General features: G+C 39.6%; 1 protein-coding gene across 4 annotated transcripts in view; it reads left to right on the top strand.

Moving 5' to 3' along the window:
* NUP205 (nucleoporin 205) overlaps window positions 1-22,721 on the top strand; it is an 82,032-nt gene that overhangs the window by 36,264 nt on the left and 23,047 nt on the right. For all 4 annotated transcript variants that reach the window (XR_006788692.3, XR_010406354.1, XM_045864214.3 and 1 more), the window contains exons 18-30: window positions 744-933; window positions 2,404-2,524; window positions 4,525-4,606; window positions 4,882-5,046; window positions 5,566-5,690; window positions 7,293-7,407; window positions 9,945-10,094; window positions 10,672-10,743; window positions 11,095-11,252; window positions 11,772-11,852; window positions 13,093-13,284; window positions 13,824-14,091; window positions 14,181-14,279. Coding sequence is in view for 2 of the 4 variants with exons in the window: in XM_045864214.3 (XP_045720170.1) it covers window positions 744-933; window positions 2,404-2,524; window positions 4,525-4,606; window positions 4,882-5,046; window positions 5,566-5,690; window positions 7,293-7,407; window positions 9,945-10,094; window positions 10,672-10,743; window positions 11,095-11,252; window positions 11,772-11,852; window positions 13,093-13,284; window positions 13,824-14,091; window positions 14,181-14,279 (1,818 nt within the window). In the remaining 2 variants the exon portion in view is untranslated. The remainder of the gene's footprint in view (window positions 1-743; window positions 934-2,403; window positions 2,525-4,524; window positions 4,607-4,881; window positions 5,047-5,565; window positions 5,691-7,292; window positions 7,408-9,944; window positions 10,095-10,671; window positions 10,744-11,094; window positions 11,253-11,771; window positions 11,853-13,092; window positions 13,285-13,823; window positions 14,092-14,180; window positions 14,280-22,721) is intronic.

Raw genomic sequence — 22,721 nt, 5'->3', positions numbered from 1 at the left:
GGATCATGACCTGAGCCAAAGGCAGACACTTAACGACTGAGCCACCCAGCGCCCCAACACATTTAATCTGTACAAAATCCCTGTTATTAGATATTATTATTTCCAGTTTGCAAATAAGGAAATTGATGCAACAAAGCGGTTTCATGTATTTCCACAGTAAGTTGTAGCTGTGATTTGAGCCTAGGCAGTTTGGCTCCAGAGTCCATGTATTTTAAATTTGAATGGTGGGATTATAGATGATCCTTGTTCAAATTCTCAGTTTCCTTATTTGCAGATTTTTCTGCAATGAGTATGTATTACTCTAAATCAGTTTCTCAGTCTTGGTGCCATTGACATCTTGGGCCATATAATTCTTTGTTGTGTGGACCGTCCTGTGCGTTGTAGGCCTCTACCCACTAGATGCCTGTCGTGCTTTTCCAGTTGTGGCAACCAAAATTATCTCTAGGCCTTGCCAAGTGTCCTCTGGGGCCTAAATCACCCCCCCCCCCATCTGGGAACCATTTCTCTAAATAATCAATGAAGGGATAAGGGAAAGTGACTGAGAAGCCACTGCATACAGGTAATCTTAAGGTACGATCATCACTGTGAATTGGCACGGGTGAGTAGTTCTATGAAGTTGCTGCTGCAAGTGGACACTTGAGGGCCTTTGAGTCTAGAACTTGTCCTTTAGCTTGTTTTTCTAAGAGCTATGCATTTCTAAGATTCATGTAGAACTTTCTAACTTCAGTTTATGTTTTTTGTAGGGAAGAAACACTTGGAGAAAGCAGTGCAGCATTGCCTTGCACTTCTCAATCTGACTCTGCAAAAGGAAAATCTCTTTATGGATCTTCTAAGAGAGAGTCAGCTGGCTCTAATAGTCTCTCCTTTAGAACAGCTGTTACAGGGAATCAATCCGAGAACTAAGAAGGCTGATAATGTGGTGAATATTGCCAGGTAAGTAGGTAGAAAAATGACGAAAACACGTGGGCATTCTACCTTTGATTTCCAAATCTGGTCAGATCCCTTATTCATTACTTGGGGGGTAGGGGGCTCATTTTGTTCTTGTCTTCTTTAGCCCTTCTGATTTTAATTACTCTGATGTTTACAATTTCTTTTTTTCCTTCTGATGGATTCCGTATCCTAAACATTTCTAAGTATAAAATGACATTATCTTAATATTGTTTGTCTCCTGGAGTGGAACCCTCTTACACTGTTGGTGGGAATATAAACTGGTGCAGCCACTCAGGAAAACAGTTTGGAGGTTCCTCAAAAAGTTAAAAAATAGAGTTACCCTGTGACCCAGTAATTGAACTAGTAGGTATTTATCCAAAGGATACAAACACAGTGATTCGAAGGGGCACATATACCCCAATGTTTATAGCAGCAGTGTCCACAATAGCCAAACAAAGGAAGGAGCCCAGAAGTCCATTGACAGATGAATTTACAAAGAAGATGTGTGTGTATGTATATACACACACATGCACACGTGCCATGGAATATTACTCAGCCATCAAAAATAATGAAATCTTGCCATTTGCAACGCTGTGGATGGCACTAGAGGGTATTATTCTAAGCAAAATAAGTCAGTCAGAGAAAGACAAATATCTTATGATTTCACTCGTGGAATTTAAGAAACAAAACACATAACCTTAGGGGAAGGGAAGAAAAAATAAAATAAGATGAAAATTAAGAGGGAGGCAAACCACAAGAGATGCTGAACTCTAGGAAACAAACCGAGGGTTACTAGAGAGAGGGGTGGTGGGTGGGGAGAAGGGGTGACCGGGCGATGGGCAGTAAGGAGGGCACGTGATGGAATGTGCACTGGGTGTTCTATGCAACTGATGAATCACTAAATTCTACCTCTGAAACTAATAAAAAAAAAAAAAAAATATATATATATATATATAGTTTGTCTCCTTCAGGGAAGCTGGAAGTTTGGCGGTTAGGGGCTAGGAAGGAAGCTTACCAGTGTGTGTACCCTAGCTTCCGGTGGCTTGCTTGGCAGTGTTTGGTGTTCTTTGACTTATAGAGGTGTCCCCTGCGTTGCCGCCTTCAGCTTCACATGGTGTTCTCCCTGTGTGTGTGCGTCTGTTCCAAATCCCCCCTTTCAATAAGGACAGCAGTCATTGGACCAGGCTGTCTATAATGACCTCACCTTAACTTGACTGACTGTGTCTGCAAAGACCCTATTTCCAAATAAGGTCACTGTGTGTCCTGATTGAGCACTGCGTGTTCAGATACCAACGACTGAATTTTGGAGGAATGCAATTCAACCCATAACAGACTGCATCTAGTTAGAACAGAAACCTTTGTCTCATTCACCCAAGAGTGCTGTATGGCCTGGTTCTAAATGTTCCTTGTAGAGAGGAGTGAAAAGCCAAAAGTTTTGTCACATTGTTCGTCAAATGTTTTTTTGTTTTAAAGATACCTCTATCATGGCAATACTAATCCGGAATTGGCTTTTGAAAGTGCCAAGATCCTCTGCTGTATCTCTTGCAATTCCAATATTCAGATAAAATTGGTTGGAGATTTCACACATGACCAGGTAACTGATTTTGGTGTTGTTATTTCTTCTGGTACTTTCTGAGTACGTATGGAAGTCACAGTGTCTGTGGAGGAATCTTACTCATGTTTATGAAAAAATTCTGTGAGAGTAAGTATATTTATATATGATGGTGAAGACCCGTCCATGTACTGGGCTGTGATCTGTTTTGAAGAGAACACCATCCACAGTGATGCTCCAGACGCTGTGGTGTGTGCCTGGCAGGCGGAGGGAAACTCTTGCCCCTCTGAGTACATTAAGGTGATGAGGTTTGTAAGTGTGGCTTCTGCTTGTGTTCTGCATCCTTTGTCTCACTCTGTCGGTCACTCTGACCGTAGTCTGAGTGAGCCTGTGCAATTCTGGATGTGTCTCACTGTTGAGTTGTCTACTGCTGTGGCTTTCTGGTGACTTCCATTTGTGTCACTTCATTTGATATTGCACTGTAGACAGTTTTCAGATGTTCTTCTATTAATCTAATTTATAATCTCTTTCTATTCTGAATAGCTCGGTTCTATGCTGAATAGCCACTATTGGGGTATCTGCTACTTTTTTCCCCTGCTCTTTATAGGCATTTTCCCCTTGTATCTTCATGTTAGAAATCACTGCTTTAGCTAGTTGAATTTTGTTGTGTACAGTGTTTTAAAAGAGGGACTCTTGGGGTGACAGGGTGGCTCAGTTGGTTGGGTGTCTGACTCTTGATTTTGGCTCAGGTCATGATGTCAGAGTCCAGAGATCAAGCCCCGTGTCAGGCTCCGCACTCAGTGGGGAGTCTGCTTGAAATTCTCTTTCTCCTTCTCCCTCTGTCCCTCCCCCCCGCTCGTGCTCTCCCTCTCTCAAATAAATAAAATCTTTAAAAAATAAAACAGAGACTCTTCTGGCATTTTAGATGGGACATATCTTCATTCTGTGTCACTCTTCCTCATATTGCAAGACTCTTAGCATCCCTGGTGCCCTGCCAGTGTCTGTCAGTAGTAAACTCTAGTTGTGACAACTCAGAATGCCCCCACATGTTTCCAAGTGCCGTCTGGAGCAGCAGTGCCACCCAGGTTGAGAACCACGGTCTGATCTGGCTTTTGGATAAAACTACATGAGGGGCGCCTGGGTGGCTCAGTCGTTAAGCGTCTGCCTTCAGCTCAGGTCATGGTCCCGGGGTCCTGGGATCGAGCCCCGCATCGGGCTCCCTCCTCTGCAGGAAGCCTGCTTCTCCCTCTCCCCCTCCCACTGCTGTGTTCCCTCTCTCGCTGTGTCTCTCTCTGTCAAATAAATAAATAAAATCTTTAAAAAAAAAAAAAAAAAAAAAAAAAAAAAAACAAAAAAACTACATGATAGAGAGGATTGTATTTTCATCAGAATCCTCCTTTGTTGGGCTGGCAATCAGTGTATCACCCACATATTGAAGTTCCATTAATTAATTGTAACAAAAAAACCCCCACAAAAGCTACATGATAGGGGATGTGGAAAGTGAGGGTTCTCAGCTCACTCACATACATTTGAGTATGAATTATTATTACCAATTTTAATATCCTGCTAGGTTCCTCGAGGAGATGGGGTAGTGTCTAATCTCTCAGCCCAGCCCAGATACGTAAAACTGGTGATAAGCAATACATTTCTAAAGAGAGAGGATGAGAATTTTATTTTATATTTTAGTTAAGATCTCATAGCATTGGGTATACAATGAAGAGATCATGAGATGGCAATTTAATGTTATTTTTTTTTAAAACTGGTTTGATCCTTTGGGAAAGAAAATTAGGGAAGCAAGTTTTGAAACCAGTAACTTAAAAAATTTTTGTTTCTTTAATTATTTCTATAGAGAGCTAACTTATGGCAATTTAAGGAACTGAGTTTCCTATTAATTAAAAGCGAAACTGAAACCTAAGTACTTTAGAGATTTGCCTTTTTTCTTTGTAGACAAATGTTTATAATCCATAGCATATTTATCATAGTTTCTTTAATATTTAAGAAGCTTATAATTTGTCTTTTAAAAAATCTTTATATGACCCCAGAGTGTAAGTCAGAAGCTGATGGCTGGATTTGTGGAGTGTTTGGATAGTGAAGATACAGAAGAATTTGTACGTCTAGAAGAGGGTATGTCTTCTACTAACATGGACATTTTTTACTCTTTATAAATAATATAAAGAAAACTGTTAACTGTCTCTTGGTGATACAAGAGAAGTTTGAGAATTTGCTGGCACAAACACATAAGGCTTTCTGGAAACCTCTTAAATCTGCACTCTAATGGCTGATGAAGTGAACTTTAAGAGAATGTGGAGGTTTGGAATACAAGCTTTATGTATTTAAACTTGACTTATCTTGATTTGTTTATTGTTTTGTAATTTTGTTTTGTGGATTTCCACATTAAGGATCAGAACTTGAAAAGAAGCTAGCTGGAATCCGTCATGAAACAAGAATCCACATCTTGAATCTTCTTATCACCTCTCTGGAACGCAACCCACCCAACCTTGCTCTCTATCTCCTGGGCTTTGAACTGAAGAAACCTGTCAGTACCACAAACCTGCAAGATCCAGGTATAACCAGAAGACACATAGACATTGATTTCTTTTCGGTTTTATGTAGTTAAATGGTCATTCGTTGAATTCTGGGCTCATGGGATAATTAACTGGAAGTGAGAGGTTATATGGTTGGTAAGTCTTTAGAACTTAGATCAAGTCGACAAATTAAGCTTTGGAAAATTAGCATTTATTAATTTTCTGTGTCAGTATTTGAAAGTGTATTTACAGTGGAGCATATATTTATGGAATTTAATATTTCTTTTTATTTTATTTTATTTTATTTTTAAAGATTTTATTTATTTATTTGAGAGAGAGAGCACATGAGAGGGGGGAGGGTCAGAGGGAGAAGCAGACTCCCTGCCGAGCAGGGAGCCCAATGCGGGACTCGATCCAGGGACTCCAGGATCATGACCCGAGCCGAAGGCAGTCGCTTAACCAACTGAGCCACCCAGGCGCCCTGGAATTTAATAAAGGGATTTTAAAGTTTTTAATGCAGAAATTTGAAAAGCTGAACTTCTTTTTGGTCTCCCGTAGGAGTGTTAGGTTGCCCTCGGACGTGCCTTCATGCCATTTTAAACATCTTGGAGAAGGGAACTGAAGGGAGAACAGGCCCGGTGGCAGTGAGAGAATCTCCTCAACTCGCTGAACTATGTTACCAGGTACACAGAAGGCTGTATTTGATAGCACTTAGTAGAAGAAATTTAACTAGGTGCTTGAATATATCACAGGTACGGAAGTTTAACAGTAAGACTTGAGTTAAAATGAGTTCATTTGGTAGTTTGGCTGGTCTTTCATTTATAGATAAAATCCACGGAGCATAAACCCCAAGTTCCTATAGATCTACAGATCCTGTATGTCGCTCCTTTGACAAATGAGGGAAATTAGATTTTTGAGATGGATTTTGAGCTGGTAGTGTAGAAAGTGTCCAGTGGTGCTATTTCAAGTTGTCTCTTTTTGGTGAAGATAGTAGTGGATTTGGGTCAGAAGACCTCTGATTCTCATCTCTAACCCTTAACTAGCTAAATCAGCTTGGGTGGGGCACAAAACTTCTCTGAGTTTAATGTGTGCAGCGGCCTGTTGTGAGACTTAGCTGAGAATGTAGGACTGTGGGTGAGAGCGCGATTTAAGAACCATGTGACTCCAGCACTAGAGCTAAATGTAAGGTGGTGGAAAGTCAAATTAGTGCAAAGTTGAAACTGTACTGAGAGCTTCTGTTTTGCCTGTGTTCGCTTGTGATTATTTCTTGTCTTACTCATTTTGTGTGTGAAAAACTAGGCTTTGTAAGATGCAACTTGTTTCTCAATTTCAGCAGCACCCTTGATTCACATTTTCAGAATAAAAAAAGGCATCGTTGGCTTCTAGTGACCTGGAGCTTTTTCTTTATTATTCTCCCATTTTTCTTTTTGTAATCTGTTACAATTTTCTCCTGTCCTCTGGCTGTCCAAACAGCCCTTCACTGTAAGTCCTGTAAGGAAAGCCTGTAAGCTAGGTCTTCCTCAGAATCAAAATGAATTCTTCCTTAATGGGAGAACAAACTTGACATGCATTTTATTTATTTATTTACAAAATTATTTATTTGAGAGAGAGAATGAGAAAGAGAGTGAGAGGGGGGAGGGTCAGAGGGAGAAGCAGACTCCCCGCTGAGCAGGGATCCTGATGTGGGACTCGATCCTGGGACTCCAGGATCGTGATCTGAGCCGAAGGCAGTTGCTTAACCAACTGAGCCACCCAGGCGCCCTTGACGGGCATTTTAGCAGTACTTTAGAATTCGACGTATTCAGGTAGTAGTAGTTGATAAGCTTAATCATGGAGGCTAAAGGAGTTAGGCAGGTGAAGTTAGTGAAAGGAGCCAGATTTAAGACAGGAAGCTGGGGAGAGGGTGACGGCGGAGAGTCTGACAGACCGGAAAGCAGATGCGCTGCTACTCAGTACAATTTTTAGAAGTTACTTCGAGTAATTTGCTATTAATAATAGTTAAAATACTAAACTGTATGTATTAATATACTTAGGCTGACTTAAAGATTAGTTCTATAGTGATGTCATCAACACTCTCAATTATATTCCAATATGTTTTCTTGAGTTGGGGTACCAACAACTGCTTGTAACTGAGCATCTGTTTTATATGTGTGTTTATCCATTTTGCTTGAGTTATTGATGGGTCTTAGTTTCCATTTAGTAAACCTTGGGTCACCTTTTATCTTAAAATTTTTAACACAGAGAAAATGATTTGGGGATTTTCTTATTTCATTTGAACTCTTTAGGTGATATATCAGTTGTGTGCATGCTCTGACACATCCGGTCCTACTATGAGGTACTTGAGAACCAGCCAGGATTTCTTATTTTCTCAGTTGCAACATTTACCTTTTTCTAACAAAGGTAGGACGTTATTTTCCCACACTATTGTAACTAATTTGTAAAGTCCATGTTGAGTGATTTTATTTATACAACATTGGGGGGTAGCAGTTACAGTACTTGTGGAATTCTGCTTTCATTTTGTTACTTTGCTTCTTACTCTGGGTTGCTTTTGTAATTTCTTCTTGAGAAGCCTCACTGTTCTAGCTGTTGGCATTAAATTATTTAAAAATAGCTTGTCAAGGATAGAATTTGATTCTTATACTACCAAATAAAGATTTTAAATTGTGTTGAAGAGGTAAGAAAATATTTATGTATATGATTCTGGAAATTTAGATTTTTTGAGTGAAGGTGTTTAATAAATTAAAATCTCTTGTTTTACTTTTGTTTCTTATGTATATGTTGAAACCAATTCAGGTCTTGACATGAGAAATGGAAAACTAAGTACAGTGGAAACTATAGCTGAGTTTATTGACCTGACCACCACAATCCCAGGCTATGTTTTATAGGATTCTACTTTATATAATTTTCTTTTTGATCATTTTGTAACAATTTTCTGAATTCATATTATATCCAGACAGTTGTGGTCTGTGGAGTTTTTTTGAAGATTATTTTGTATCATCTTTATGTTTTGGGAAATGTAAGCCCACAGATTTCATAATAAATTTGGATTACTAGTAATTATCAGCTACTAATCTACTTTTTAGAGTGAGGGTGTGAGAAGCCCTTGGGAATTATTTAATGGCAAAAAATTTTTCACTTCATTTTCATAATGAGCATGTCTTATTTTTAGTCCTAAGATTTTGTTTATATAACAAGCTTTTTAAGAAACCCTCCTTTCTACCTAATCAGGAGGGAAAGTTAATGTCTTTTTTTTTTTTTTTAAGATTTTATTTATTTGACAGAGAGAGACACAGCGAGAGAGGGAACACAAGCAGGGGGAGTGGGAGAGGGAGGAGCAGGCTTCCCGCTGAACAGGCAGCCCGATGCGGGGCTCGATCCCAGGACCCTGGGATCACGACCTGAGCCGAAGGCAGACGCTTAACGACTGAGCCACCCAGGCACCCCGAAAGTTAATGTCTTATCTATTACTGTATCTGTCTTTTTTTTTTAAAGATTTTATTTATTTATTTGAGACAGAGAGAATGAGAGAGAGCACATGAGAGTGGGGAGGGTCAGAGGGAGAAGCAGACTCCCTGCCGAGCAGGGAGCCCGATGCGGGACTCGATCCCGGGACTCCAGGATCCTGACCTGAGCCGAAGGCAGTCGCTTAACCAACTGAGCCACCCAGGCGCCCCACTGTATCTGTCTTCTAAAAATCCATCTGGTTTTGCTTATTGGCAGTAGAGCTGGTGGCAGTAGGAGTAGGAGTATTTGGTGTATTTTATGTTTGTACTGTTAGAATTTAGGACTTCAGATCAGGCCCATTAAGGATATTGGATTCACAAACTTCTGTAAGTGGTTCCCAATCCTAATTATAGGTTTCATTTTTGTTTTTGCTTCTGGAAAGGTTTTAGTTTGCACAGAGTGGGGAGGGGCGCGGTCCTTCTCAATGGCCGCTTTCCTCGTGGCTGCCAGGACATCGCGAAGTTCCTCTCATCTTCTTGGTGTTGGTGCGTTTCCGCACCGTTTTCTTGAACTTGAGAGCCCCTTGCCCTTGGAGACGTTAAGCAGCTCCACAGTGCACTGCTTTTGTGGAGTGAAGCCCCACACCTCTCAGATCATGTCCCGCATGAACTTGGTGTGCTTGGTGAGGCGCCCGTGGTGCCTGTGCCTCAGCTTTCTCGTGCTCTTGGTCACCTTGTGGCCCGCGGTGAGGCCCACAGCCGTAGCGTAGCTCAGGCCGTGGCGGTAGCTCTGGAGTGGCTGCTGTGGTGTAAAAACCAACCCTAGTTCTATGTTAAATCGGGTGTCCTTGATTATCTTCAGAGATATCGTAAAATCATGCATTGTGTATTTGTTTTAGGAAATAAAAGTCAAACTGTATGTTAGCTTTTTATTTTTTACAAGTTATATATTTGAGAATTTTTTTTTTTAAGAAATTTCTTTTTTTTAAAGATTTTATTTATTTATTTGACAGAGAGAGAGAGAACACAAGTAGGCAGAGGGAGAGGGAGAAGCAGGCTCCCCGCAGAGCAGGGAGCCCGATGCGGGACTCGATCCCAGGACTCTGGGATCATGACCTGAGCCGAAGGCAGCCGCTTAACCGACTGAGCCACCCAGGCGCCCGAGAATTTTTTTTTAAGTATGAAGTTCCATATTAATGTCAAAATGGGACAGACTTAGATCTGTGTAAAATTATTCTGGTAATGGAAACTTGATTCTCTTTTGTTCTTCATTTGCTTTGGCTTATTTTTTATAGACATATACTTGTTTATTTTTTCTCTCTTAGCATCTGTTTTTGCTTTTTTAATTTTCTTAGAGTGATAAATTATGATGCCAGGTTTTGTAAGTTATTGACAATGTGACATGGGAAAATATCTGATGAGTTACGGAATTTAGGTCTGTTATGATTCTGTGTTACTACTCTGTGAAACTAAATTTCTGTATGTAACTTGCAGAGTATGAAATGTCTATGCTGAACCAGATGTCATGGCTAATGAAGACTGCCTCAATAGAACTAAGGGTAACTTCTTTGAATCGTCAACGGTCCCATACCCAGAGGCTCCTACACCTCTTACTGGATGACATGCCCGTGAAACCATACTCAGGTCAGTGTGTGCGTGTTGGCATTTGTTTTATTGTGCTGCTGACTGGTTTGTGTGAATGCAAGCACAACAGTCTTGTGCTTAGCGTGTGATTGTAGGCCAAACAAGTTCTCTCTGTCTTTAGAAGTTTTTTCCTTAAAACCAAAATTTTTAAATCATCCCATAATTGTCATTTTATTATTGTTTGAAGCATTCACATTCTGCTATATTCATATCCACAAATATTCAGTGGAGTTTGTCACACTGAGCCAGCATGACCCATGATATTTTAATGTGTATTATACATGCAAATTAAACATAAGCTTTTCTAATCATCTCATTGGCATGATTGGGTCCTGCCTCTTTGGGAGTTCTGATTATCCTCTTTACAGTTGTGAAGTGGATCTCCTAGGGATGGAAAGAATTAGATGAATGTTGTTGTTAAGTCCTCATCATCTTTGCATTTCAATTATCCATTTGTGGAGGGCTCTTTGACCTAGCAACAATGACCTAGAAAAAGAAATACCTTATGTTTGTTATTTCCAAATAAGTGTTACAAGTATGTTCTTTTCCTGATCTGTTATTATTGATGCTCTAACAGATGGTGAAGGAGGAATGGAAGATGAAAATAGGTCTGTCTCTGGGTTCCTTCACTTTGACACTGCGACAAAAGGTAAAGACCTTTGAATCTGTAATGACTTTATAGGTATATATTAAATTGCTTAAAATTTCAAGAGGTAATTATTACTCCTGTGCCTGCAAATTCTGAACTGGTATAGAAAAGCTATAGAAAGGATTATTTGCCATTCAGAAATAATTTTTTTGTAATTAGGATGAATGAATGGAAAAAATATTTTTGTAAACGGATATATTAGAAATAAAGTCAAATTTAGATTTCAACACAGTCTTCTGTTGCTGGACTTGCTTGACCATAGCACTGCCTTTGGGCATGAGCTGAGTACAGTGGTTTGCTTTTCTCCTCGCTATTCCAAGTACACCTGAACTACTTTTTATTTATTTCTAGTACGTCGAAAAATTCTAAGTATTCTTGACTCGATTGACTTCAGTCAGGAGATCCCTGAGCCTTTGCAGTTAGATTTCTTTGATCGGGCCCAGATCGAACAAGTTATTGCTAACTGTGAACACAGGAATTTACGGGGACAGACAGTCTGCAATGTCAAGGTGAGGATTGCTTTGAAGTGCGTGCAGTCTCAAGGGCTTCTGACTTCGAGGCATCGGACAAAATAGAACCACACACTTGTTTTCTGATAAGGATATTGGTTTATTGGGCTGTGTTTTCATTTTTCAAACAGCTGGGAAATGAAACTGAATAGGCCACACTAACTTTACCTCTTTAAAAGTTTCCCCATCACCTTCCTGAGAGCAGTCACGCTGCCCAGCTATGGAACAGTTTTAGCTATTTAACTCTCTACCGGGTAAATGGTAATGGCCTCACCAGTAGGAAGAAGATACCCAAGGCCATTTGCACCAACTGACCTGTTACCGAGGCTCTTTGGTACCACTTAGTAATGTGAGGGATACCTGAAGTTTGTGTCTAGAAGCTGGACAGTGCCACTTGAAGGTTATATGTAAAGGTATCCAAAACTTTTCCCTCTAGGGCAGTTTATAGTAATTGGTAGAGGTATTGTTCTGTCAGTGTCTGCAGTGGTCTGATTTTTCTCTCTTTTCTCAATTAAATAGCTTCTTCATAGGGTTCTTGTAGCTGAAGTAAATGCCCTTCAGGGTATGGCAGCCATAGGCCAGCGACCATTACTAATGGAGGTAAGCCCCATTGAGTGTATGTTAGTTTTAACCTTTTTAAACTACTTAACTGCCAGTTAGAAAACAAAACAGTAAATTGATTTGTAGCTGATTAATTAGTAAACTGCTTAAAATTAAACGTTAATGGAATCTTTCATTTAGACTTTAAAATTTTTATAAACTAAACTGAAGTTAATGTCTGGATGCCAGAAGAAATAAAATCTTTTTCTGCTATGCTAGTTAAGGATTTGCAACCTGTCCATATTGTGTATTAGACTTCCCTTGCTCTCTGTCAGTGAGGGAAGAGAGAGTCATTTGTCATCACAGGTGGGGAGTAATGGTAAGAGGTCAGGCAGGAAGAACCACATACATGGAGACACAGCTGGCTAGGCCAAAGCAAGAGGCAAAGAAATAAAAGATGTGTCAGGGAAACATGCCCTTGACCTTGAGTTTTAGGCAACTAGTGTTTGAGAGTAAGCGTAAGTAGACAATACAAAGAGAAAATGGGGTTAAAAAGCTCATTTCTACCCCATCACCTCTGCTTATTGGCATGCATGTGGAAGGTTTCCAAAGTGTACTAAAAATGTATTCAGGGGTGCCTGGGTGGCTCAGTCGTTAAGCGTCTGCCTTCGGCTCAGGTCACGATCCCAGTGTCCTGGGATCAAGCCCCGCATCGGGCTGCCTGCTCAGCGGGAAGCCTGCTTCTCCCTCTCCCTCTCCCCCTGCTTGTGTTCCCTCTCTCACTGTGTCTCTCTCTGTCAAATAAATAAATAAAATCTTAAAAAAAAAAAATAAATAAATAAAAATGTATTCAGATGTACAGACAGAGTTAAAAATAGGACTCTGTTGGGGCTCCAGTCTGGCTCAGCTGGAGGAGCGTGCGACTCTTGATCTCAGGGTGGTGAGTTCGAGCCCCACATTGGGTGTAGAGATTACTAAAAAAGATAAATAAACTTTTATTTATTTTTAAAAGATTTTATTTATTTATTTGAGAGAGAGAGAGTGCCCTTGTGCACGAGTAGGGGGGAGGGGCAGAGGGAGAGGGAGAAGGGAAAGCAGACTCCCCTCTGAGCGGGGAGCTGGATGTGGGGCCTGATCGCAGGACCCCAAGATCATGACCTGAGCTGAAATCAGACGTTGTTAACCAACGGAGCCACCCAGACACCCCAATAAATAAACTTTAAAAGAAAATGGGACTGTATTAATAAAAGATATTATTTGCCCATGTGTTTACCTTGTGATTCAATTTCTGTGGCTTTAGGAAATCAGCACTATACTTCAGTATGTGGTAGGAAGAAACAAATTGCTGCAGTGTCTTCATGCAAAACGGCATGTGTTAGAGTCATGGAGACAGCTGGTAGAAATTATACTGACAGCTTGTCCCCAGGACCTCATTCAGGCAGAGGATCGACAACTGATTATTCGTGATATTTTACAAGATGTGCATGATAAGGTGACGTACTTCCTAGATGGCTTCCTGAACTTCCTTACTTCCTAATAACTTCCTATATTGCCTTTATTTGTATACCATTTAAACACAGTTTGCCACCATCCTTCCCCCCCCCCTTTTATAGTAGGAATGAATAGAGCTGTGCACTGGCGGTGTTGAAGACTTTCCTTGAGAAAGGCTTCCGTACAGTTGTGGCTCTCAACCAGAGTACATACCGGAATTATCTAGGGAGCTTTTTAAAAACACACAGGGCTAGATCCCACCCTGGACATACTGGATGGGACACTGGTGGTGAGACCATTTATGTGAATTTACATTAAAATTCTCCCTAAGGAATTTTGATAGGAATCCCTTCTGGTTAAGAACACGTGTTACCAGCATCATGTTTCAATTTCTTTCTGTATATTAGCTTTTATTTGCTTTGAACAGTGCCATTCCATTCTTACATTCTTATGGTAGTTGGAAAGCTAAATGCATATAAAAGCCGTAATGACTGTAGCTGAAAGCGCAGTCTTCACTCCGATTTGTCTTTCTGCTTTAAGATCCTGGATGATGAAGCAGCGCAGGAGTTAATGCCGGTGGTGGCAGGTGCCGTGTTCACCCTGACTGCTCACCTAAGCCAGGCCGTTCGCACGGAACAGAAGCAACCACTAGTCTTGGGACCTGGAGAGACCCATTACGCTTTTATGCTTGAGAGTTCTTTCACGCCCCCTCCTCCAGCAGACAGCCCTGTGGTGGGTTTTGCTTCTATTGGAGATTCTTCGCTTCACATTATATTGAAGAAGCTCTTGGACTTCATTTTGAAGACAGGTCTTTTCATCTAAATTTCTTAAAATTACACCTTTTGTATTTGTTTTAACTTTAATTTGAAAAGGGACTTTTACTCTATGTCTCCATAGGTGGCGGATTCCAGCGAGTGAGGACACACCTGTATGGCTCTCTGTTGTATTACTTACAAATCGCCCAAAGACCAGACGAACCAGACACATTAGAAGCAGGTAGAACTAGACACATTCCTAATCTTTTCTGTTTTAGTGATTGGTTACTTTAAATTTAAAAAAGGCCCTTTTCCATCTTTTGGCTAAGCAAAGCTGTAACAAATTGTTGAGTCTTTATGGAATCATTAAAGCGCCTACTCTAAAGTCAAGGAAGAATGTTTAATTTTCTAAAATTAAGAAGATAGTACATGAGTACTGTAAAAACAAACACCCAGATACCACTTTAGCTTATATATATTTTTGACTCCCTCTGTTGTCTCTGGTCGCACTGAACAATATGCGATACTTAGCGTGTCCATGTCTTTCTTTCCTTTGCAGTATGTCACAGTGCATATCTAGTTGAATCTTTTTCTTTTTTTCTTTTTAAGATTATTTATTTATTTATTTGATAGAGAGAGAAAGCATAAACGGGGCGGGGGGAGTAGGAGAGGGAGAAGGAAGGCTCCCCACCGAGCTGGGAGCCCGATGCAGGGCTCGATCCCAGGACCCTGGGATCATGACCTGAGCTGAAGGCAGACGCTTAACCGACTGAACCACCCAGGCGCCCCTAGTTGAATCTTTTCAGATGACTCTTGTTCCATAATATGGAAACATTTATTTCCCCACTTGCATTATTCATAGGCACTCCCATTATTTCCAATTTTTTGCTGTCAGGAAAGTGCTGCATCAATACTCTTTTATATGCCTGTGTATTTTTCAAGAAGAATCCTTCATGGCAAAATTTCCATGTGAAAGAGTATGCACGTTTTTATTTTAGTAGATTCTACCGGATGGCATCCTACCAGTTTGAAGTCTCGTCAGTAGTGTACATGTGTCTTTTTGTACTAATGTGAGGTTTTTCTTGGATAAATCCCAAGAAGTAGAATTTCTTGGTCAAAGGTAATACCTATTTAAAAATATTGATAAATCCACTTTCTAAAATATAATTAGCATTTTTAGTTAGGAGTAATAACCTGGACTCTTTGGTCTCTGGATATGAAAAATATTTTTAACCATCCAGCAGATGAGTATATAATACGCTACACCAGAGGTTATTCTGCTATTTAAGAACTTGTCGTAAGTACCTTTTGGTAATGGACTCCTGGTCCCCTTCTGAGAACCTTTATAAGTATTTGCTATTTTGTACACAAATTTTTAAAAACCACTCTGTATGTAAGACCCAGATCATCTCATATTATTCTTTCCTGGCTATATATTTTTACATATCTTTCTTAGAAGGTAATAATAGCCAAATGATATATTTATAGAAATGCCCTACCCACTTAAAAAATGCACAAAAATATTTTTAAAGTCATTAAATAATAGTTCAGAGAAGCTTTTTAAACAGGTAAGAGCTTTTATAAAGAGAGATAGTAATGGGGATTCCACTCCCTGCTCCTCCCACCTCCCCCATTTTTCTCTTGTCTAAAATTTTTGTTAACATTCTATTTAGTGGAACTATGGCAAAATCACCACATAACTACTAGGTGGCGCGCCACAACATGCTTTTTATAAGGCATCATTATCAAGATGTGATAAAGTAGTAGGACCACGTGGGGCCCCTGGGTGGCTCAGTCGGTTAAGTGTCTGCCTTCGGCTCAGGTCATGATCCCAGGGTTCTGGGTTCAAGCCCCGCATCGGGCTCCCTGCTCAGCGGGGAGCCTGCTTTTTTCTCTCTCCCACTCCCTGCTGTCTCTCTCTCTGTCAAATGAATAAAAAAAAAAAAAAGTAATAGGACCACAAAAGAAAATTCTCCTTTGTTTTTATTTTCAAATGATCTGTTTTCAGAGTAATTTCATCCCTTAATTAGTTTTTTTTACCACTTAATTGCTGCTTATTTTGACTTATTTTAAATAGCAAATTTATTCCCTAGATACTAGTGTTTTTAAGTTTCAAATTAGACATATTAAATTCAGAGTGGTTCAGCCGGTTGAGCATCCGACTCTCGATCTTAGCTCAGGTCTTGATCTCAGGGTCTTCATTTCAAGTCCCACATTGGGCTCCACACTGAGCATGGAGCCTACTTAAAAAAAAAAAATTAAATTCAATAAATATTTATTGAGGGCCTTTTTGTATGTGTATATTTTGACTCTGTACTTACTTTCTATTTTGTTTTAAAACAGAAACTGAATTTTTAAAGTCTATATACTTATTTTTCCATACCACTTTTACTTTATTTATTTACTGTTTAAAGAGTTTATTTTAGAGAGAGAGCACATGCAAGCAGGAGGAGGGGCAGAGGGAGAGAGAGAATCTCAAGCAGGCTCTGCACTGAGCATGGAACCCAACATGGGGCTTGATCTCAAGACCCTGAGATCATGACCTGAGCTGAAACCCAAGAGTTGGACGCTTAACCGACTGAGCCACTCAAACGCCCCTACTTTATTTTTAACATAATTATATACACTGAATACTAGGCAGCTATTTTCCCTGTTTTGTTTAAAAGGAATCTGACTTACAGAGACTAAATGACTTGCTTGTCTGTGACAGATCTGAGATTAGAATTCAGTTTTCTCAATTTGTAATAGAATGTTGCTTTTCCTGACCAGATCTTCATCTTTTTTGTTGTTGTTGTCTTTTTGCAATTTGTAATTTTTTCCTTTTAATTTGATAGATAATACGTACCAGCAATGTATTTGTAGCTCATGTTATAAAGGATTAATTTCTAGTATGTAAAGAGCACCTACAAATCAATAACCCAGTAGAAAAATGGGCAAAAGTTATGAGCTTACAGTTTAGGGAAAAGGAAGTCAAATGGCTCTTAAGCATATAGGTAGCTTTCTGAAAATCCCTATTGGTAGATTCCATCGCCTCGAGCTCGCAATGCAGATCTGGGAAGGAACAAAAGCATATATTCTTTGAGTAACTTCTGTGGAAGATTTTTATATGTCTTTGTAGTTAAGAACAGTGTAGTTAAAATCTGACCTTGCTTTTGCGTATGTAATCCCTAGGGGTTAGTTGACAAGAGTTGACATCACGAATATCTCTCTTTGTATTCTTTTCACCTTTTATTTTCTTTTCTACCAGTGACCACTAGGAGAAAATATGGATAATTTGACCAGAGCCTAAATGTTTAATGTGAAGCACCATTGTTACATTCTTAATTTCTTTTTTTGGTTTATTTCTTAAGCTGTAGTATTATAAAAACGCTTCACGTTTAAAGACAGATTGATAATTACAAAGATACACATTTTTTAGCAGGTTAATATTTTCAATAGAAGTTTATTTATAAAGCCATTTTATGAAGTTAGGCTAACACTTCGGAGCAGAGAGTGTAGTACATCTTTCTTAGTTTTATTTCCATGAGATTAGCTCTGTTTGAATGTTCTATTGTAATCTCAGTAAAATGGATTATATTGCTTTTAGAACAGATTCATTAATGACTTTTCATTTTCTAGGAGCTTATCATCCAACTTTAATTTATAGCTGATTGATATAGCTGTATGGAAGGTATTGGTTCAATTACTTAATTTTAAAATTGTTTAAATTGTTGCAATCTTAAACACTTTTACTATAAGCTTTTCTCACATGTTCTGTTTATTTATTTTTTATTATTTTTTAAGTTTTTTTTTTTTTTTTTGACAGAAAGAGACACAGCGAGCAAGGGAACACAAGCAGGGGGAGTGGGAGAGGGAGAAGCAGGCTTCCCACTGAGCAGGGAGCCTGATGAGGGGCTATTTAATTATTTTTTAAGATTTATTTATTTGAGAGAGAGAGAGCTTATGTGTGTGCCCATGAGTTGGGGGGGGTGGCAGAGGGAGAGAATCTTCAAGCAGATTCCCCACTGAGTGCAGAGCCCAACACGAGGCTCAATCTCACAACCCATGAGATCATGACCTGAGCCGAAACCAAGAGTTGGATGCTCAACCATCTGAGCCACCCAGGTGTCCCATGTTCTGTTTTATTTTATTTATTTATTTATTTTATTTATTTATTTTTTAAAGATTTTATTTATTTATTTGAGACAGAGAGAATGAGAGAGAGAGAGCACATGAGAGGGGGGAGGGTCAGAGGCAGAAGCAGGCTCCCTGCCGAGCAGGGAGCCCAATGCGGGATCGATCCAGGGACTCCAGGATCATGACCTGAGCCGAAGGCAGTCGCTTAACCAACTGAGCCACCCAGGCGCCCCCATGTTCTGTTTTAAATTGGCTTTTCTTTTCCCTTAATTTTGACAAGTTAATGATACTCAGTTTTACACTTTATTTATGAGTAAGCATTAGAAATTGTCATAATTCTTTTGCGCTCTTGTGACTTTTGAGCAAGAATATATATATATATATTTTAAAGATTTTATTTGAGAGAGAGAGAACAAGTGAAGGGGAGCGGCAGAGGGAGAGGGAGAAGCAGACTTCCCACTGAGCAGGGAGCCCCATGTGGGGTTCAATCCTGGGATTCCAGGATCATGACCTGAGCTGAAGGCAGACGCTTAACCGACTGAACCACCCAGGCACCCCTGAGCAAGAATATTCTTGTTCTTTGTGAAACCATAATATCAATTCATCTTTTTTAAAAAGGCGGTTAGAAAAGACAATCTATTGGGCACCTGGGTGGCTCAGTCATTAAGCATCTGCCTTCAGTGCAGGTCATGATCCCAGGCCCCACATCGGGCTCCCAGCTCGGCGGGAAGCCTGCTTCTCCCTCTCCCACTCTTCCTGATTGTATTCCTTCTCTCGCTCTGTCTCTCTCTGTCAAATAAAATCTTAAAAAAAAAAAAAGAAAGAAAAGACAATCTATTGCCATTATTAAATTTTTGAGAAATCTTTTGTGAGAGTCTCAGTTTTTATGGTCTAGGCATTAGTGTAATCTGGCATTATAGTATAAATACACCCATAAGTCATAAAGTAGTGGGACTAAAAGGATCTCATAGAACATCTTGCCTGCTGTTGACTCTGTTCTTTTGGGTCTGATTCCAGTAAGTGACTTAAAAACACTAGCTATAGCTGTACGTGTGTGTATATAGTTGAGTGTAGGCTCTTTGCTTGATGTGAATTTAGATGCACATTCCTCATCACTTGTTTTAGAACCTGAGAACCTGGAGCGCTTGTGTGGCTCAGTTGGTTAAGCGACCAACTCTTGATTTTGGCTCAGGTCATGATCTCAGGGTCGTGAGACGGAGCCCTGTGTGGTGCTCTAAGCCGGGCGGGGAGCCTGCTTAAGATCCTTTCCCTCTCCCTCTGTCCCCCCCAACTCACATACACATGCACTCACTCTCTCTCTCTCCCAAATTAAAACAAAAACAAAAACAAAAACCTGAGAATCTGACTAAGAGTTAACAATCAGGCATTTAAAAAATACTTCTAGCTTTTATTTTTTATTTCAAAATACATACTGAACGTAGGAAATTTAGAACATACTAATAAAGGGAAGAAGAAGTCACACATTTTACCCTGCTAAAAACTACCACAACATTTTGGTTATAGCCAGCCATCATTTTATTTTATTTATTTATTTTTAAAATTTTATTACGTTATGTTAGTCACCATACAATACATCATTAGTTTTTGATGTAGTGATCCACGATCCATTGTTTTCGTATAACACCCAGTGCTCCATGCAGTACGTGACCTCCTTAATACCCATCACAGGGCTAACCTGTCCCCCCTCCCTCTCCCCTCTAAAACCCTGTTTGTTTCTCAGAGTCCATAGTCTCTCATGGTTCATCTCTCCCTCCGATTCCCCCCGCCCGCCATTTTTCCCTTCCTTCTCCTAATGTCCTCCATGCTATTCCTTATGTTCCACAAATAAGTGAAACCATATGATAATTGACTTTCTCTGCTTGACTTATTTCACTTAGCATAATCTCCTCCAGTCCCATCCATGTTGATGTAAAAGTTGGGTATTCATCCTTTCTGATGGCTGAGTAATATTCCATTGTATATATGGACCACATATTCTTTATCCATTCATCTGTTGAAGGGCATCTCGGCTCTTTCCACAGTTTCAGCCATCATTTTATATTGATTTATAATCTCCCTTTTCTCTCCACTCAGTATTTTATGAACTTTTTTCTTCATTAAGTAATATTTTTAATAGTTCTGTACATTTTGTCACTTATGGAATACCATAATTTATTTAGCCTACCCATTTTTGGACATTTAGATTATTTCTAGTTTTTCACAATACAAATAAAAATCAGTAATCATTTGGTGGTTGGTTATTTTCACTTATTCTAAGAAGCAGAAAATATTAATTGGGTTCTTATTCTCATAAGGATTACATTTTAGTAGAAATGACAATATATGTATTTATAAAACAGAAAGTGTTAAATTGGATGATATAGACCAGATGCCAGCAAACTTTTTCTGTAAAGGGCCAGGTGGTATTTTAGGCTTTGCAAGCCACATGCTCTCTGTTGCAAGTACTCAACCCTGCCATTATAGTGTGAAAGCAGCCGGAGACTGCAAATGAATGACTGTGGGTATGTTGCATTAAAGCTTTATAAGAACAGGTCAGATTTTGCCCTCAGCCTTTAGTTTTCAAACCCCAAGTATAAATTATAAGAGGTAAGAGAAAAAAAGGAGATCAAGACTTTCACTGGACTTTGCAGGTAAAGATGTTTTTACACAGGAATAAATGGAGGAGAGCTTTTCAGGCAAGGCCCAAACTAGGAGGGAGTAAAGACTAAGGGGGATGTCCTGGGTATAAGCAAGGGAGAAGGTTGATGGCAAAGTCAAGTAGAGAGGGTGGGACCATATTATTGATGACCTTGAAAATGAAATTGCAGTGTTAGAGGTGGTTGGATTAAGCAGTCGGTAGCCATTTTTAATTATTGAGAGATGTGATATGAAGTTGGTATTTAGAAAAGCTCGCATGGCAGTGATTTATAAGGTATGTTGGAAGAAGGGATGGTTTGCTGTATAAGAGACTAACTTGGTGGTTTCTGATGAGCTAATTTACCCTCCAAAGATGGAAGATTTAAAAGAAAGTTCTAATTAAATTGCAGACTTAGAATTTTCTTATTTCTAGGTGGTGCTGTTAATAAATAGTATGTGGAACTTGGAAATCTTATTCACAGTTTGAAAATGAAAATCAAGTTATTTCTATGATACCTATCCTGGTTTTCTGCAAATCACTGCTTTCAGTTTTCACTGTGAAGCCCTAGGGGTATCTCGGGTATCTTAGGGCTTTTGTGGAAGAGTCTGTGGAGTAATGTTCCAGCAGCCCTCTACCCTCATTTCAGCCATGTTTGAAATATGCAATTTGTGGCTAAAACAAACTATAATGTGGTGGCTTTCAGACTGTTACTCAAAACCTTTATTCAAACAGAATTTTGTGGCAATCCTATGTGTAAAATAGAAAAAATGCCATAGCTCCTCAGACTGGGTTTTTGAATTACCCATCCTGAGGGCATCTGGTGGCATCCCTGGGACAAGGTTCTGAACTTTCTCTGAGCTGTTAATCTGTCAGTAATATTGGTGCTACTGTGCTAACGACTGGGCTAAATACTGGGAGACTAGTGGTGGACAAAACAGAATCCCACTGTCACACCACCTGAGGTCCTGGTAAATCAGTACCATGCAGAAAATACGACAGTACTGTGTTGTGTATGTGTGTACGTGTAGGGAGTGCTGGAGGTGGTTGAGAAGTGGTATTAGAGGCTGCAGTGATGAAGAGGAGGCAGCCATGCTAAGACCCAAGGAAAACCATGAGAGATCAAAGTGCAAAGATCCTGAGACCAAAGTGGTAAATTTCAGAGACAGAAAAGCTCGTGTGGTGGCAGCTGGTGGGAGAGGTGGAGAGTGGAAGAGGAGGCTGAGAAGTAAATGGGACCATGTGACCTAAGGAAGTGACATAATGAGAAATGTAAAAACCGTACCCTCCTTTGACACTATTTGAGATTAAAAATAAGTATGACAAATAAAATTCATAGTAGTGGTAAAAATACTTAGGGAGAAAATATTATTAATACTGGAAGTTTGCCTGCTGCAAACTTTATAATGGAGTGTAGGCCACAATGTGGATTAACTTTTATTTTTCATGATGAAGCCTGCTTCATTTTTAGTCTCCATTCTGATCAATTCATCTTGAGAACTTTTCCCTAATTTTATTTTATTTTATTTTTTAAAGATTTTATTTATTTGACAGAGAGAGACACAGCGAGAGAGGGAACACAAGCGAGGGGGGAGTGGGAGAGGGAGAAGCAGGCTTCCTGCCGAGCAGGGAGCCTGATGTGGGGCTCGATCCCAGGACCCTGGGATCATGACCTGAGCCTAAGGCAGACGCTTAACGACTGAGCCACCCAGGTGCCCCAAGAACTTTTCCCTAATTTTAAAAGATAGCTGCTAGGTAGTAAAAAAGTCACAGGATTGGCTTCAAATACAGGTCATGGCTTTATGTAATATATTTTTGAAACTTTTCTAGAAGGTTTACATGAATCTCATGTTAAAATGAATGGTCATATCTTTAATTATCTAAATTGCCATCATACAGGGTATACTTTTTTTTTTTTTTTTTTAAAGATTT

The sequence above is a fragment of the Mirounga angustirostris genome, unplaced genomic scaffold (assembly GCF_029215605.1).
Source record: "Mirounga angustirostris isolate CCGP_5_RB_7025 unplaced genomic scaffold, mMirAng1.0.hap1 SCAF_12, whole genome shotgun sequence".
Classification (NCBI taxonomy): Eukaryota; Metazoa; Chordata; class Mammalia; order Carnivora; family Phocidae; genus Mirounga; species Mirounga angustirostris.
Note: the sequence above shows the minus strand (reverse complement) of the source record. Positions and strands in the feature narration are given on the sequence as shown.